The sequence below is a fragment of the Coregonus clupeaformis genome, chromosome 21 (genome assembly GCF_020615455.1).
Source record: "Coregonus clupeaformis isolate EN_2021a chromosome 21, ASM2061545v1, whole genome shotgun sequence".
Classification (NCBI taxonomy): Eukaryota; Metazoa; Chordata; class Actinopteri; order Salmoniformes; family Salmonidae; genus Coregonus; species Coregonus clupeaformis.
The window spans coordinates 55,657,454-55,676,009 of record NC_059212.1 but is presented as its reverse complement, the minus strand read 5'-3'; the positions used below and the strand labels follow the sequence as shown (position 1 = coordinate 55,676,009).

Here is an 18,556-nt window from a genome sequence, read left to right as displayed (position 1 = left end):
GCTGTTTACCCTCCATCATACCTTCTGTATACCCTCCATCATACCTTTACCCTCCATATACCTGCTGTATACCCTCCATCATACCTGCTGTTTACCCTCCATCATACCTGCTGTATACCCTCCATCATATCTACTGTATACCCTCCATCATACCTGCTGTTTACCCTCCATCATACCTGCTGTATACCCTCCATCATATCTACTGTATACCCTCCATCATACCTTTACCCTCCAGAGGGACTTTACTGGGCTACTGGCTGACAAATTTAGACAGAAGAGCAGGGCTAACACACACACACACACACACACACACACACACAAAGCCAGGCCAAAATAGATAATTTGTGGAATACCTGTGATGTCACCAGTATTCTTAGAGGATTGACAAATGTTCATTATAAGTAGTCTACTGTCATGCACTAGACCAGGTGTATTCAAATCCTACCCTGGAGGTCCAGTGTACTGCTGGTTTTCTGTTCTACCTGATAATTAATTACACCCACCTGGTGTCCCAGGTCTAAATCAGTCCCTGATTAGAGGGGAAGAATGAGAAAAGCAGTGGAACTGGCTTCGAGGTCCAGATTGTAATTTGAGGGCGCTAGACCAAAGGTCTTTGCGTTGTACATTGTCTGCCATCTAGTGTTGAGATTCAACTATGACATCAATATTAATCATGCTCACATGCTGCTTACCGTAAAGTCACCAACATTTCCTCATCTTACAGTAAAACCCCACATTACCAATAAATCAATGTTTTAACATTTCTAAATTCATAATTTGTGAATTTGTGTGATCAAAATATTGACTTAACACTACATTCATGTTAACAAGTGAGTTATAACATATTTCTAAAAAGTGAACTCTTAGTTGACTGCTTACAAGCCCTTTATCCATTTTAAGCAGTGTATAGTCTCAACAATGGATGTGGACGCAGTCAACAGACAATGAAATAGACAGACAAGAGAATTCTTGCTCATGTTTTATTATTATTAAGACCTCACTTCATACAGAGAGAAAGAGGATGGAAGAGAGCAAGAACATCTGAGAGGTTAAGATCTCAAGCTGCTGGTGCACCCTGGTTGGAATGGGTTTCATCACGCAGGAGACCAAGACCTCTTCTGCCACGCCCCCTCTTCACATTCTTCTTGAGTAATGCCGGGGTCGATGCATTATTGCAGAAAAGTGAAGCTAAAAAACCGGTGAATGTATTGGTATCTCCCTATGGACGGTTGACAAAAATACAAAATCAGGTGATACACAATGTCTCCAGGGTTGGGATCAATTATTTCAATTCAGGAATGTTACTGAAATTCCAATCACAATTACAATGTATCCTCCTTTAATGAGGAAATAGGGAATTTCAATTGGAATTGGCCATAAGACGGACTGGCAGCCATTTTTAGTGTACTCATGCCAGGAAGTAAAAGAAGGAAGTGTACCCTTCAATCTGTGCTGTGATTTATTGAGTCAACTCATTTGACATTACAACAAATACAAGTTCAGCTTAAAAAACAAATAGAAAACCATCTTGTATCACAACGCATCTCATCTTTCTAAATATCTAATTTAACTGTATATAATAATAATATGAATATGAATATGTATATATGAATAGTGTGTAAATAGTATTTTTGCTGTCTCTTGGTGTCTTTCCAATGTATAACTTTTAAGTTTGATTGAGCTCTTTATCTATAAATGCGTTAAAGGAGTCAATCGAACTCGACCAAAACAATGTAATTGCAATGGAAACTCGTGGGGGAAACATTCAGAATCTCCTCATTGCTTATATGTGTATATCACACTATGTTGAGGTAGAAATCGGAGTATAAGGGTTGTATGGATGTCAACCATAACACATGTTCATGTCATTGTTATCAATCAACTGCATTATAGTTCAAGAACGACTTATATTAACGGGAGACAAATATATCAAAATCTGAATTAAGTAACCACATTGTGGGTCTGTTACAATACATAAATCATGACTGATTTAACAAATATCCACTTTGTTATATCAGATTTGTCGAATTGTGCACCAATCTGGTCAATGGAACGTCTGCATTCCATTGACTCCTTTACCCCATTTATTGTGTGTGTACCCGTGGGTTTACCAGTAAAATAGCCAGGGTTAGATCTTCCAAGCCCATTCTATTCATTATATTTCTATGGAAATGACCACAAAACGGATTCATGGTTGTTATGGGGTCACCTACATCCACTAACCATCTCATAGCAATTCACATCACGTAGCCTACAGAGTTTATTTGTTTATAAATTCCAGTTGATGTTAAAACAATTATCAAAGCCAAATACATAGCATTTTTGAATGTGTTTGATGGATTTTAATGTAGATTTGAAAAGTTGATTATTTATTTAATCAATGATTGATTAAAGAAATAAAACGTACCTGAATGCAGCTTGCAGAACCATACCGAATAAATGTGGCAAGATGCTCACAATTATTAGAACTAACAGAGTATGTTCCTTGACAACTGTTGTTCAGATCCATAATAACTTTAGTCATGTCTTCAACTGTTCTAGTTTGGAGGCCTTGAGTATCCCCATAATTGTCTACGTAATGGGTACTGCCTTGTGTAACATCCTCCAGTTTGGCAAACACACAATCTCCACTTCCGGGAGGAAATAGTTCACCTGATAAAGGAAAAAGACAGCTATTTGACATGAGTAAGGGAGTAGAAATCTTTAACAAAGGATTTAAAAGGCTTATGTTTTATTGAAACTTTTGTCAACTTACCTGAGAAGTGAAAAATATCCTGTCCAGTAGTTTTACCTTGGATCATTCTATTGCCCACGTAAATAGCATAGTGGCTATATGTTCTAATGCCAATCTGCTGCCGATTAAATTTGATGATATCCCCAAATGCATACTTAAAAAACAACAACAATTGAATAGGTGACACATCATTAGTTATTATGAGCAACCAATATTGTCAGATGCTAATTGCTAATCAAATCTCTGTTTATGTATGTAACGTTACATAACTCACAGCATTTAAAATATGGATACAATATGGATAAAGATGTAATATTAGGGCAGGAAATGATTACACTGGTAGACAATGTTCACCTACTGAAAGTAATTTACATATTGGTTTATCAAGTTTGTTTTATAAAAAAAAAGTAGCTTCTCAATTACTTTTGGAAAAAATCAATGCTCAATTACTGGTAGTCATGTACTGTTGATGTCTCCTAAAGTTAATTGATAGAAGGCTAAAGACCATAAGGACAGTACAATCAGGTTTTAAATCAGCTGAACAGAATTGTGCTTTCATGTATCGTTATTCAGGAAACAAATACTATGATGTTTTTGGTGTGTTCTATTTACCGGTTCTGCAGCATTTCCTTGTGCTCCCTGAACCTCCTGTAAGTTAAATAGAAAGATAATGTGGTCAGCTTTAATTAAAAATACACACCACCCCAGATAATATCAACATATTTAATTTAAATGAAGACTGTTAACTATTTAGTAAGTAAAGTTAAGGTAGGCAATGATTTCACAGAATTTGTGACAATGCATAACACAGTAGGCAAATGTTACAGTAAAAAACATACGCCATTAAGCATTATTCATGTACTGTAGCTTACACTTCTAACTGTAACTACACAGTAATAACATTTTGTAGTTACATAGGAACTGCTATGGAATTACATGGTGACTAGAGTGTAATGGTACGTTATTACACAAGTGCGATAGAGATACATTTCTGTGGGCCTGTGCATTATATATTTTTATTTTTATTTATTTTTACCAGGTCCTAGCCTATGAAAACCTTTAAATCAAGATCCAATTAACTCTGGGATTCCTCTTGTGTAATAATCGCTGAACTTTATTATCATGTAATCTTTGTTGTTAGTTGTTTTTGTTTTGTTTTTACCTGTGGTGCGGGCCTTCTCCTAATCTCCTGCTGTAAGTATAACAGAGTGATTCTGTGATCAGTTTTAATGAAATGACAATCTCACCCCATGTGATTTGGCAAAAGCTTAGTTGCAAAACTTAACATATTTAATTGAAATTAAAACAGTCTATTTAGTCAGTCTGACAGGAAATTATTTCAAGGAATGTGAGACTATGTGTAACACGACAGGCTAATGTAGGCTAACTGATTGACATATTTGCACAACTTTTTCTGTAGCATTTAAAACACACTTACATCCGGTCCATTAGAGGTGGCCAGTTGAAAGTAAATTGTCAACAAAATGACAAAAATGAACATCTGCTTCATTCTCATCATCAGGTCAGTCCTGGGGAAATGCTGGAAAGTAAAGTATGCAGTTCATGGTTACAGCAGTGTAAGACTTATGGTAGGAGTTAATTTGTTGCAGATCATGGATTTTTTTTCCGCAACGGATGGAGAGAATTTACATTTGATTAAGGGACCGGTCGAAATGTACACAATTGTTACCCGGAGGAAAATGGGGGAGGGTCATGCTTTTTAAATTATAGTCAGGGGGAGGGTTTAGTATTTTTTAATTTAGTCCAAGGGAGGGTCATGTAATTTGTAATTGATTAAATGTCAGTATTTGTCATTATTTTGGAATATACTTAGTGAATTCTACTATGTGTAACTTCGGCGTACAACCCTGCTCTCTCTCTCTCTCTCTCTCTCTCTCTCTCTCTCTCTCTCTCTCTCTCTCTCTCTCTCTCTCTCTCTCTCTCTCTCAGCCAATGGAAAGGTAAAAGCAAAATGCCCACCGAGGTGTGTTCAGCAAGGAGAATGAGAGAGAGCGAGAGAGAGAGAGAAAGAGAGAGTGAGAGAGAGAGAGAGAGAGAGAGAGAGAGAGAGAGAGAGAGAGAGAGAGAGAGAGAGAGAGAGAGAGAGAGAGAGCAGGGTTGTACGCCGAAGTTACACATAGTAGAATTCACTAAGTATATTCCAAAATAATGACAAATACTGACATTTAATCAATTACAAATTACATGACCCTCCCTTGGACTAAATTAAAAAATACTAAACCCTCCCCCTGACTATAATTTAAAAAGCATGACCCTCCCCCATTTTCCTCCGGGTAACAATTGTGTACATTTCGACCGGTCCCTTAATCAAATGTAAATTCTCTCCATCCGTTGCGTGAATGCACCAATTTGTAAGTCGCTCTGGATAAGAGCGTCTGCTAAATGTAATGTAAATGTATTTGTTCACTGTAATAACTACTGTAAATTGGACAGTACAGTTAGATTAACAAGGATTTAAGCTTTCTGCCCATATAAGACATGTCTATGTCCTGGAAAGTTTGCTGTTACTTACAACAGTCATGCTAATCACATTAGCGCACGTTAGCTCAACTGTCCCGTAAACAGGACACCGATCCCGTAGAGGTTAATTTTTTTACTCTGCATCGTCGGGAAGGGCTCGTAAGCAAGTCACGGTAAAGTCTACACCAGTTATATTCGGCGCGTTGAACCCACAAAGTGCATTGATTATTTAAAAAATAGTTTTAACCGAAATTGAAAACCGTGAGGATTTTTCTACAATTGAACTGAAGCCGAACCGACCTCAAAAGGCACTAATCACTCAGCACTACCTCAAAGTATCACCACAAGAAAAAACAGAATAACTGACATAATGTACTGTAAATTAGTAGTTATATATATATATTTTTTATCTATCAATATAATAACAAAAACACATCAAGAGGCTATATATGGTTTAAAAATATTGGCTTGTCGTTTCAAAGAAGAAAAAAAACATTTAATTGGACGTTAAATTGAATGCCTGAATTCTCACCAAAACTGTCTGGATTTCTTCATGCTATAATTCAGTCAATATTTGATATCTTGCTCCATTATGCAGCTGTTACATCACAATTGCCTTTTTGACCGTTTATTTCAACGGCCTTTGCTAGACAAACTGATGAAGATACACCCACTGCCTCCTCTAATAAGACATTATGTTTTACTTACCTCCGGAGAGTAAGACGGGTGGATGTTGAAGTGAGAGGTGAAGGGTCTTCCCTGTTGAGAGGTGAGAGGTGAAGGGTCTTCCCTGTTGAGAGGTGACAGTGAAGGGTCTTCTCTGTTGAGAGTTGAGAGTTGAGAGTGAAGGGTCTTCCCTGTTGAGAGGTGAGAGAGAAGGATCTTCCCTGTTGAGAGGTGAGAGTGAAGGATCTTCCCTGTTGAGAGGTGAGAGTGAAGGGTCTTCCCTGTTGAGAGGTGAGAGTGAAGGATCTTCCCTGTTGAGAGGTGAGAGTGAAAAGTCTTCCCTGTTGAGAGTGGAGAGTGAAGGATCTTCCCTGTGATGGTTAGAGCCTGTACTGAAGCTGGGAGAGGTGACCCTTTAAATACTGTTCTGACCAGATCCTTGACAATGGACCCTCTGTCTTGCTCTGACCCTAACAATTATAACACGTTAACCAGTTATCAGCTGCTTTGAATATGTTCTGATATTAAGCCCAAGTGGAGAGAGACATGATGGTGCACACTAATGAAGAGTATACTGTATGTTGTCAAGGTCTTGTACAGTTATCAACTGCATTCACAAAAAAAGTTAAAGTCAATGGAAATTATATTTATTTTCATTATTATGGTGACGTTAGTGTTTAACATTCGGTATAACTAAACATGTTGCAAGTTTCATTCTTGGGTTGAAATGTGATGAATTATTTTGAAATGAAAGGAATTCAGAACAAATGTTTTCTAAATGACCGTTATATTTCTGGTATATAGATATGTTTAGAATAAAATATTCTGTGGAACACTGTACTAAGCAGGATTTTCATAAGCAGACAGAGGTGGAGGACTGAGGAGATGAAGGAACTGATTAACATACTTCCTCCTTTCTAACATGTCACAGCTGATTGGCCTAATGCCAATGGGAGTAGATCAATGATATGAGAGTTGATATCCACAGTGTGCGTATCCAAATGAGAACTACTAGATGTCTGAATGCTAACTTTACTGAACACTTCTAGTAGTAAAAATCAAATGACATAAAATAACACCAACAAGGTGTTAAATGAATGAACAAAGACATTGTATAGACATTTGATTAACATTTATTAAAATCAGACTCATTGACGTAATAAACACAGAAATAAATGATACATTCATAAATGTGGTCTTATTTACATACATGAGTTTAGAATATGTTCATGGTTCAATGTGGGCCGTTTAGTTGATCAGTTCCTTGTGTTAACCTTCATAGTCCCGGGTCAAGAGCTGAAACAGAATCATACTCTATACACACTATCATACACAGGTTGTCAGAATACAGAACAATAACATGAGATATGATGCTTTGTGTTCTGTTCATCACCACTTAATAACTCTATTGGACATTGGTGATATTGATCCTTCACATACTGTCCAGATGAACTTGTTACACCTTTCACTCTAGGGTCAAGAACACAGAGGGAATGGAATGGATGTGAAGGGATTCAGGATGAGGATGAGAATTGACGAGGTGAAGCCAAGGACTGTAGATGAAGGAACCAGGTGGTGGACCGTAGAGTTTGGGCTTGGAGTCTCGGTCGACATCATCATCAGCCCATGGTAGGTAGGCTGCTGTGGTGATGACAGTCCCCCTCAGGAGGTCCTTGGAGGAACTTAAGCAATATGAGCTAATAGGTGGAGGAGGGATGCAATTCAGAACAGAGAGAAGGAACGTTAGTTTGGTCAGGTTTCAGTGGCAGTGGTGATTAAGGAGAGTGAGGACAGGTGTGGAGGATGATAAGCAATGAGTTACAGCTGGTGCTTATTGAGTTGCTGGACGAGCTACGTTCAAGGCAACTAGTTGAAATAGTTGTATTCAAGTCTGGTCCTATCTCCTGAACTTATGTAAATGTTTAACATTAAACACATTGTGATGCATTCTTTTCGAATTAAAGGAATTCAAAAAGTATATTTTAAAAAATAAAGATCTTTCTGGTGTCTGGGTATAGATTCGGACCAAAACAATTAACTTGTAACTCGTTTCACTCTAGGGTCAAGAACACAGAGGAACTAATGAGAATACCTGACTCCTCCCCAGTGGTCACAGCTGATTGGCCTAATACCCATGAGACATGACTAATTAGATGAGGGTTGATACCCACAGTGTGCGTATGTATGCAAATGAGAAACATTACAGTAAATGGCTGAATTCCAGGCTGACTACATTGCAGACGCATGCCAGATCTCACAACGCTTGGATAGGTGTTTAACATATCAGCTACATACAGTATGAGATAGCAATCTGTGGTCTATCTGGGTGTCTTCACTGTCGTTCAGACAAGTCTCCCGAGTGGCGCAGTGGTCTAAGGCACTGCATCTCAGTGTTAGAGGCGTCACTGCAGAACCTGGTTTGATTCCAGGCTGTTTCATGTGATTGGGAGTCCCATAGGGTGGTGCACAATTGTTCTAGTGTCGTCTGTGCCATCATTGTAAATAAGAATTTGTTCTTTACTGACTGCCTGGGTAAATTAAATAAAAAAGTCCTTGCAGCAAAATCTACACTTGAAAAATGATCGTAGTACTATAATCCAATAGCTTTTTTCAGAAGGGCAAAACACAAAGAACGGTACTGTATGTCTAGATATGTACTCACATTAAACATTGTTTGCCACTCATAAAATCAGGTGAAAAAGTATGTGAACCCCTGTACTGTTTTCACTTAATGTTGTTGTTTTAAAGTCTGAAATGTTGCAACATTTTTATTTATTTATATTGTCTGGTGATAGACACAACCTACTCCACTCTAACCCAAGTGGCAGAAAATGACATCGCTTTTTCTGAGGCTGCAATTCTTACTTTATCAGATATTTTTGGATATGTGCCATCCCTATACTTGTCACGCCCTGGCTCTGGGGACTCTCGTATGTTGAGCCAGGGTGTTAGGTTCTAGTTTTGTGTTTCTATGTTGGCCAGGGTGGCTCCCAATCAGAGACGGCTGTTGCTCGTTGTCTCTGATTGGGAGCCATACTTAGGTAGCTGTAAGGCATTCGTTTGGTGTGGTTTCTTGTTCCTTTTGATTTGTGTTTGTATCGAAGGACTTCACGTTTCGTTTGTTGTTTTGTTCGCTGTGGTGTACAAGAAAATAAATATGTACGCATCTCACGCTGCGCCTTGGCCCGCTCCTTTTCAAGACGAACGTGACAGAAGAAACCACCATGCAACGACCAAGCAGCGTGTCCAGGGGCACTATGGGGGGTGTATTGGAGGGTGGTGGTCAAGGCCGGAGCCAGAACCGCCGCCGAGGAGGTATGCCCGCCCAGCCCTCCCCTGGTTTGTTTAGTTGAGGCGCGGTCGCAGTCCGCGCCTTTAGGGGGGGGTACTGTCACACCCTGGTTCTGGGACTCATTATGTTGAGCCAGGGTGTGTTCATTTCTATGTGTGTATTTCTGTGTTGGTGTTCATTCTAGTTTGTTGTATTCTATGTTTGCCTGAGTGACTCCCAATCAGAGGCAACGAGTGTCAGCTGTTGGCTGGTTGTCTCTGATTGGGAGCCATATTTAACTGTATGTTTTCCCTTTGTGGTTGTGGGTTTTTGTTCCGTGTTCGGTCATTGATACCGTGGACGTCACGAGTCGTGTTTTGTTTTGTATTTTGACGCTTTAACTAATTAAAGTCATGTTTGTTCATCACGCTGCGCCTTGGTCTACTCCTTACCTCGACCTTGACAGAAAAACCCACCATGCAACGACCAAGCAGCGTGTCCAGGGGCAGCCCTTGGGGTGGACATGGGAGGAAGCGCCGGGAAAGGCCCTGGCGAAAGAGGAGCAGCGTGTCCAGGAGCAGGCAGCCTGGACATGGGAGGAGATATTGGACGGTAAAGGGTCCTGGACTTGGGGGGAAATCCTGGCCGGGATGGATCGCCGGCCATGGAGTGAGACAGTGGAGAGGCGACAGAGAGAGGAGCAATGGCGTGATCAGGGTCGTCGTCGGATGGTCGTGAGGCAACCCCAGAAAATGTTTAGGGGGGGGCACACGGCATGGACGACGGGGCTGACGGAGGAGAAAAGGGGGCGGATCCAGAAGGCCACCAGGCCAGGGGTTCACCGCCCTGAACGTCCTGTGCGGATGCCTCACACAGAGTGTGTGAGGGTAGGCATTCAGCCAGGACGGGTGGTGGCCGCTCTTCACTCCAGGCCTCCTATCCGTCTCCACAGCCCGGTTCGGCCTGTCCCTGCTCCACGCACCAAGCCTACGGTGTGCGTCGCCAGCCCAGCCCGGCCTGTCTCTGCTCCACGCACCAAGCCTACGGTGTGCGTCGCCAGCCCAGTCCGGCCTGTCCCTGCTCCACGCACCAAGCCTACGGTGTGCGTCGACAGCCCAACCCGGCCTGTTCCTGCCACTCGCACCAAACCTACGGTGCGCGTCGCCAGCCTGGTCCGGCCTGTTCCTGCCACCCGCACCAAGTCTACGGTGCGCGTCGCCAGCCCGACCCAGCCTGTTCCTGCCACTCGCACCAAACCTACGGTGCGCGTCGCCAGCCCGGTCCGGCCTGTTCCTGCCACCCGCACCAAGTCTACGGTGCGCGTCGCCAGCCCGACCCGGCCTGTTCCTGCCACCCGCACCAAGTCTACGGTGCGCGTCGCCAGCCCGACCCGGCCTGTTCCTGCCACTCGCACCAAACCTACGGTGCGTGTCGCCAGCCCGGTCCGGCCTGTTCCTGCCACCCGCACCAAGTCTACGGTGCGCGTCGCCAGCCCGACCCGGCCTGTTCCTGCCACTCGCACCAAACCTACGGTGCGCGTCGCCAGCCCGGTCCGGCCTGTTCCTGCCACTCGCACTAAGCCAGGGGTGCGAGAAGTCAGCCTGGTAAGGCCCGTTCCTTCTCCACGCACCAAGCCAGGGGTGCGAGTCGTCAGCCCGGTTCGGCCCGTCCCTGCTCCCCGCACCAAGCCAATGGTGCGCGTCGTCAGCCCGGTCCGGCCTGTTCCTGCGCCCCGCACCAAGCAAGTGGTGCGCTTCATCAGCCCGGTTCGGCCCGTCCCTGCTCCCCGCACCAAGCCAATGGTGCGCTTCGTCAACCCGGTTCGGCCCGTCCCTGCTCCCCGCACCAAGTCAATGGTGCGCGTCGTCAGCCCGGTCCGACCTGTTCCTGCTCCCCGCACCAAGCCGGTGGTGCGCGTCGTCAGCCAGGTCCGGCCCGTCCCTGCTCCCCGCACCAAGCCTGTGGTGCGCGTCGTCAGTCCGGCACAGCCCGTGCCTGTTCCACCGATGCCTGGTCCGGCACCGGTCAGCTGCTCCACTCCGGAGCTAGAGCATTCCGCTCCACCAGGGTTCAGTCCAGCTCCGGCCAGCAGGGCCAGACCGGATCAGGGGCGCTTTGGGGGGTTAGAGAGGGAGTGGGAGTCATGCCCGGAGCCGGATCCACCGCCAAGGCGGAGTGCCCACCCGGTCCCTCCCCTGTTGTGTTTGGTTGGCGCGGCCGGAGTCCGCGCCTTTGGGGGGGGGTACTGTCACGCCCTGGCTCTGGGGACTCTCGTATGTTGAGCCAGGGTGTTAGGTTCTAGTTTTGTGTTTCTATGTTGGCCAGGGTGGCTCCCAATCAGAGACGGCTGTTGCTCGTTGTCTCTGATTGGGAGCCATACTTAGGTAGCTGTAAGGCATTCGTTTGGTGTGGTTTCTTGTTCCTTTTGATTTGTGTTTGTATCGAAGGACTTCACGTTTCGTTTGTTGTTTTGTTCGCTGTGGTGTACAAGAAAATAAATATGTACGCATCTCACGCTGCGCCTTGGCCCGCTCCTTTTCAAGACGAACGTGACAATACTATTATGGCTGGTGAACTAAACAACAATATTCTGTAATTATATTTAGTTTTTAGAATTCCATTTTTATCTCACTACTGGGATAAAAATGGACGCCTCTATAGATGCAACGCCCCTGCTTTAGGTTCTCTCTCATGAGATCCCTGATAGTTGGTTGCATCATATCTAGTCTTCTTTGATTAGATTTTTGTTTATAAACTAATCTTTATTAAATAGGTTATTCAATGTGCTTTTTTGCCTCTTTTGTATATTTTATTTTTTATCATTCAGTAATTAACATCACATCATTACATTGAGCTAGAAACATGACGTAGTAAACTCTTCTATATTTAATGTCGACCATGGGTCATGAGTACATGCATATTGTTAAACATTCAAATCCAACAAAAAACTGCCACAGATGAGAGAAGAGGTGATAGTGTTATTTCCCGTTTGAAAACTCTTAAGATTAACATAACATAAAACCTAACTATGTGTAGACATTCAGATGAGAAATTCTCCAGAAGTATGAATGGCCAGTCAAGGGCGACAAACGGTTTCAGTAGAATTGGTGGCTGTAAACCCAACTGAAAAAACGATAGCAAAATATGCAGGATGGTAAATTTAATAGCAGACAGTAGAAGGTCAAACACAGACAGTTGTATAGATAGTGAAATGAATAGCAGGCTTTTCAATAATGTGTGATAATACAGACAGTTGTATCTATAGTGAAATGAATAGCAGGCTTTTCAATAATGTGTGATATTGAAATCAGCCTCATGGCTCCAACTGACTTTACACATTTGGGCTGCATGCAGTATGTTAGATTATCGTGTCACAGTTAGAGCTCTTATCACCTCAATTACTATATATCTTCTGTTCATCAGCTCATTGTCCTATAGCCTGAGAGCCAGTCCGTTTCTGCTCTCTTAACAACTCTTCATGGACCTCTTCAAATGTTTTGGCTTGACAGTGACATGGAACCCCAACAGACCTGGACCAGGCTACATTGTCCTAGCACAAAAGGCAAGAAGGAAGTCCTCAATGCATCAACACATAACAGTAACAAATTAGTATCACAACTATACGGAGGGTGTTGACTTTGATTATGTTGGATATGCCTTTCAGAAAATGTAATTAGATTTAATTGAAGCTAAAGCAGACTAATCTTCAGTTATGTTGTCATAACCTGTCATAAACCACTCTCTCTCACACACATACACACTCTTTCTCTCTCTCTCTCTCTCTCTCTCTCTCTCTCTCTCTCTCTCTCTCTCTCTCTCTCTCTCTCTCTCTCTCTCTCTCTCTCTCTCTCACTCTCTCTCTCTCACTCTCACTATATCCCTCCACTTACTTTCACAGGTTTCATATGGATGATATACTGTGATATTATTATGTGTGTGGGAGCAGAGCGATGTTCTGTGTCTGTGTGTTTAGCGAGTCCTCCCACTCAGAACAGACTAGAGTTAGAGGTATAGACACCGAGCGTTATAGTCTATTTCAGGCTCTGGATGTGCGACCTGCGCAGCACTGCACTCACTGAGACCAGAGTGACTCATCCACTCCTCCACACAATCATACTGCTGCAGGCACCCAGAGGAAGGCAGAAATCACAATATAAACCTCCACTATTCTCTCTCTCTCTCTCTCTCTCTCTCTCTCTCTCTCTCTCTCTCTCTCTCTCTCTCTCTGTGTCTCTCTTTCAACTCTCTCTGTCTCTCTCTGTCTCTCTGTCTGTCTGTCTCATTGTCTCTGTCTCTGTCTCTGTCGCTGTCTCTCTCTCTCTCTCTCTCTCTCTCTCTCTCTCTCTCTCTCTCTGTCTCTGTCTCTCTCTCCATCTCTCTCTGTCTCTGTCTCTCTCTCCATCTCTCTCTGTCTCTGTCTCTGTCTCTCTCTGTCTTTCTGTCTCTGTCTCTGTCTCTGTCTCTGTCTCTGTCTCTGTCTCTGTCTCTGTCTCTGTCTCTGTCTCTGTCTCTGTCTCTGTCTCTGTGTCTGTGTCTGTGTCTGTCTCTCTCTTCCTCTCTCTCCATCCTGTCTGTATGAAACATTAGAAACTAAAGAGGTCTAAATGCATTTTAAAGAAACATTGAAATAGTTTCAGAGATATCTCAGGGTCTGAGGCTCGACCATGCCTGCTTCACTAAAGCTATACGTAAAGGTCAAGATCATCATTAGGGAACAGTCATGTGACATGCCTGGATTTGAAGGTTTTTCATCAAGTTGTCCCCTTTTTTATATCACATGGTACAGCACCATCCTCAGACAGTTTATTACATTTTTGGTGTAGTTCTCATTTCTGGACAAGGCTTCAAATACAGGATAAAATCTTGCCATTAAATAGATTAGATATTTTCTTACACATCCCCTTAATGTCCAAGGGGCATTGCACATAATGTTAATGCACAACCCTATCATTGCAATGTCCATGATTCCATGATTGTTTTACAGAGTTAGTTACATTTAACATACCACTTTTCACTATTGCACATTCCCGAATGAGTGAGTCCGTCCCCATACCCCTAATGTCCTCCTTTTTTGTTCATAAGGGTCAGTGCGTGTGGCACAAATGGTGTTTTGTACATTATTGAGCAAAACTCAGGGCCCTAGTCATGATACAAGGAAGAAGTGAAAGAATGAACAACTAAAAACATTCATATTTGCCCTCCACTGGTTACACTAATAATAATAATAATAATAATAATAATAATAATAATAATAATATGCCATTTAGCAGACGCTTTTATCCAAAGCGACTTACAGTCATGCGTGCATACATTTTTGTGTACGGGTGGTCCCGGGGATCGAACCCACTACCTTGGCGTTACAAGCGCCGTGCTCTACCAGCTGAGCTACAGAGGACCACATCCTGTGTAAAAACACAGAGAGGAAGTAGGAAAGGGTGACTTCCTGCGGCTAAATCTGTTATCTGAGACTACATCTCTCAGACTGGGCCATGTCAGAAGACTTGCATGGATAGTCTCTTGTGCCTGATTCACACAACAGGCCCTAAGTGTCACGACTTCCTCCGAAGCTGCCTCCTCTCCCCCGGCCTTCTAGCCACTGTCGCTCCTCATCTCATCATTCCATTTGTCTTGTCTTGTTTTTACACACACCTGGTTCATATCCCCTCATCAGTACCTGTATAAGTGTTCCCTCTGCCCCCTTGTCTTTGTGTGTGATTGTTTATTGTGAGGATAGTGAAGCTCGGTGGAGCTCCTTATATTTTGTATCGCTGGGTTGTTTTCCCCGTGTGCCTTGTTGGTTCCAGTGTGACTGTTTTTACGCATTACTGCGTAAATCTGTTTTCCGGAATAAATCCTGTTATTCTGTGAATTACCCTCCTGCGCCTGACTCCTTCAACTCACCCATCACAGAATCACCCATCTGAAACATGGAGTCAGCAGGAGAGGAGCACCTGCCTGGGGTCGTGGCACGGGTCATGGACCATTCGACTATGCTAACCAGCTTGGGAGAAGTGATGGATCAGGTTCTCCAGGTCGTCCAATGCCTGGAGAGGAGAGGACCCGATCTTTCGGGACCAGCTGAGCGACCGGATCCAGCCACCCACACCCCAGCACCCAGAGGGATTCACATATCTCAGGACAGCTGCTCCAGGGATTCCTCCTACAAATGGAATTATACTTCTCGACCATCAGCCCGGCTCCATCGGAGCGGGAGAAGGTGTCCGCCCTCGTCTCCTGCCTCTCGGGAAAAGCCCTGGAGTAGGTCATCGCGGTCTGGAGTGATGGAGGAGCCGCGTTGGACAACTACGGGGAGTTCGCTCGCAAGCGGCTGGTCCACCTGAGGCAGGGGACGAGGACCGTGCAGGACTTCACCCTGGAGATTCGTACTCTAGAGGCTGGGTCCGGGTGGAACGAGCGGGCCCTCATCGACCACTTCTGGTGCCATCTACGAGAGGACGTCCAAAGGGAGCTAGCCTGCCGGGACACCACGTTGTCTTTTGATCAACTGGTTGACATGGCCATCCGGTTGGACAACCTGCTGGCTTCTAGAGGACGTCTTGGAAGGGGCCTGCCCGTATTACCACCTCATCGGGCGGGGGATTGCGCGATAAACCTCCAGGTAGACGCTGTGCCTCCCAGGAGTCATGTGTATCCCCTGTCGCAGGCTGAAACGGAGGCTATGGAGACATACGTCTCCGAGTCCCTGGCCAGGGGTTCATACAACCCTCCACTTCACCTGCCTCCTCAAGTTTATTTTTTGTGAAGAAGAAAGACGGAGGTCTTCGCCCTTGCATTGATTACCGAGCACTGAACAAGGGGACAATACGTTATAGTTATCCTCTACCCCTCATTCCATCTGTGATCGAGTCAATGCATGGGGCGCGCTTCTTCACAAAATTAGATCTCCAGAGTGCGTACAACCTGGTGCATGTCCGAGAGGGGGACAAGTGTAAGACAGCATTCAGCACAACCACGGGGCATTACGAATACCTGGTGATGCCTTACAGTTGGATGAATGCTCCATCTGTCTTCCAGTCCTTTGTGAACGAGGTGTTTCGGGACATGCTGGGTCACGGTGTATTGGTCTACATCAGGGGTGTCAAACTCATTTTAGCTCAGGGGCCACGTGGAGGAAAATCTATTCCCAAGAGGGCCGGACCGGCCGTATTGTTTTAATACGATCAACATACAACATAAAGCTGGAGCCTGAGGACAGTGTGTCCAAAATAGTACAAGCACAACATCACTATTAATCATAAAACACGTCAAGTTTATTTGAAAATTCTAAAGAAAAAGAACACACAAACACACAATGCCTCAGTGATTACCAGAACTGTTTCACAGATCACAGAACTATATCAGGGTGTTATTTCTCAGGCAGAAATGTAGATAAAAATAATGAAATCCTGTTCCCCAAACAAGTGCAAGAACCACAGAGTCAAGAATAGGTTAAATATACAAATAAAATAAAATCAATTAAAAACAATAGCACATCAACATAAAAACATATAAACATAAAGCTGGAGCCTGAGGACTGTGTCCAAAAGCACAACATCACTATTAATCATAAAACACCTCAAGTTATTTGAAAGTTCTGAGGACAAAGAACACACAAACACACAATGCCTCAGTGATTCACAGAAGTATATCACAGATCACAGAACTATATCAGGGTGTCATTTCTCAGGCAGAAATGTAGATAAAAATAATGAAATCCTGTTCCCCAAACAAGTGCAAGAACCACAGAGTCAAGAATAGGTTAAATATACAAATACAATCAATTAAAAACAATAGCACATCAACATAAAAACATCAACATAAATCTGAAAGCGTTGCTCAAACTCCCGTAACAGTCCCGTTATTTTATCTTTGAACCGCTTCATGTCTGCCACATGTTGGGTCGCGCACACATTTTTCAGACAGGGGAAGTGAGCTGCATCACCACCGGCAAGTTGCGTCTCCCACAATGACAGCTTCAACTTGAAAGAACGTATGCTGTCATAATACTGCGTGACAACTTTGTTGCGCCCTTGCAGCTGTTTGTTCAAGTTATTCAGGTGCTCTGTAACATCCACCATAAATGCAAGGTCCTGCATCCATTCTGCGGAATGAAATTCTAACACTGGTTGGCCCTTTTCTTCCATGAACTGTTCAATTTCTTCTCGTAAATCAAAGAAACGCCTCAGCACAGCACCTCGGCTTAACCATCTTACCTCAGTGTGGTATGGCAGGCCATAGATGTGGTCTTTCTCTCTGAGAAGGCTGTCAAACTGACGGTGATTCAGGCTTCTGGATCGGATGAAATTAACAGTTTGGATGACCACCTTCATGACGTTATCCATCTTTAATGACTTGCAACACAAAGCCTCCTGGTGCAAAATACAGTGAAAAGTCAAAAAATCACTTCCTCCATTTGCAGATTGCACTTTCTCTCTGAACTTTGTCACAACGCCTGCTTTTTTCCCGATCATTGAGGGCGCACCATCTGTAGCCAGGCTGACAGCGTGGGACCAGTCCACTCCGACCCTGTCCAGCGCGCCGACGAGTGCGGTAAAAATATCAGCTGCTGTCGTTGTATCTGTCATCGGCACCAACTCCACGAACTCCTCGGTGACGGTCAATGTGTCATCAACTCCGCGGATGAAAATGGCCAGTTGTGCAACATCTGTAATGTCCGTGCTTTCATCAATTGCAACCGAAAACGCAATAATTGACTTTACTTTTTGCTTCAACTGGCTGTCCAAATCCACTGAAAGATCGGAAATCCTGTCTGCAACTGTGTTTCTTGTCAGGCTGATATTTGCAAAAGCCTGCCGCTTTTCAGGGCACACAATCTCCGCTGCCTTCATCATGCATGTTTTTACAAATTCACCCTCACTAAATGGTTTTGAAGCCACTGCGATTTCATTAGCAATGAGGTAGCTAGCTTTCACTGCAGCGTCACTGATATCTCGGCTGTGAGTAAACACAGACTGCTGTTTCTTCAGACCCGCCAACAGTTCAATCACCTTCTCTCATCTCCGCTGTCCTTGAAAGTTGTCATATTTGTCGGCATGAAGACTCACATAGTGGCGACGAAGGTTATATTCTTTTAGCACTGCAACATGCTCTGAACACACCAAACATACAGCTTTCCCATTCAATTCCGTGAATAAATAGGATGACCATTTTTCTTGGAACACTCTGCACTCTGCGTCCACTTTTCTCTTTTTTGACAGAGACATATTGGGGCAATGAGGGTGCCAAAGCACATAATGTTAAAAGTAGAAGCCGTAATAAATATCGCGGGCAAAACAAAGTAGCTCATTGGCTGCACGTGCTTGACCTACTTGCTCTGCCCCGGTATAAACAGTTTGCTTGCTTAACACAATTGCTATTGTGCCATCCAGTGGACGCAATTGGAA

At 43.8% G+C, this 18,556-nt stretch overlaps 1 protein-coding gene and 1 pseudogene across 1 annotated transcript; both read right to left on the bottom strand.

The window, feature by feature from the left end:
* Positions 1–966: 966 nt before the first annotated feature.
* LOC121534685 lies at positions 967–6,255 on the bottom strand. Its single transcript, XM_041841271.1, has 7 exons — positions 5,924–6,255; positions 4,173–4,274; positions 3,897–3,926; positions 3,347–3,382; positions 2,756–2,888; positions 2,408–2,652; positions 967–1,219 (listed from the first exon to the last, which is right to left on the bottom strand). The coding sequence occupies exons 2-7, from the start codon at positions 4,251–4,253 to the stop codon at positions 1,058–1,060; spliced, it is 687 nt and encodes a 228-aa protein (XP_041697205.1). The 5' UTR covers positions 4,254–4,274; positions 5,924–6,255; the 3' UTR covers positions 967–1,057.
* A 10,825-nt stretch (positions 6,256–17,080) lies between these two features.
* LOC123481599 lies at positions 17,081–18,355 on the bottom strand (annotated as a pseudogene).
* Positions 18,356–18,556: the final 201 nt, after the last annotated feature.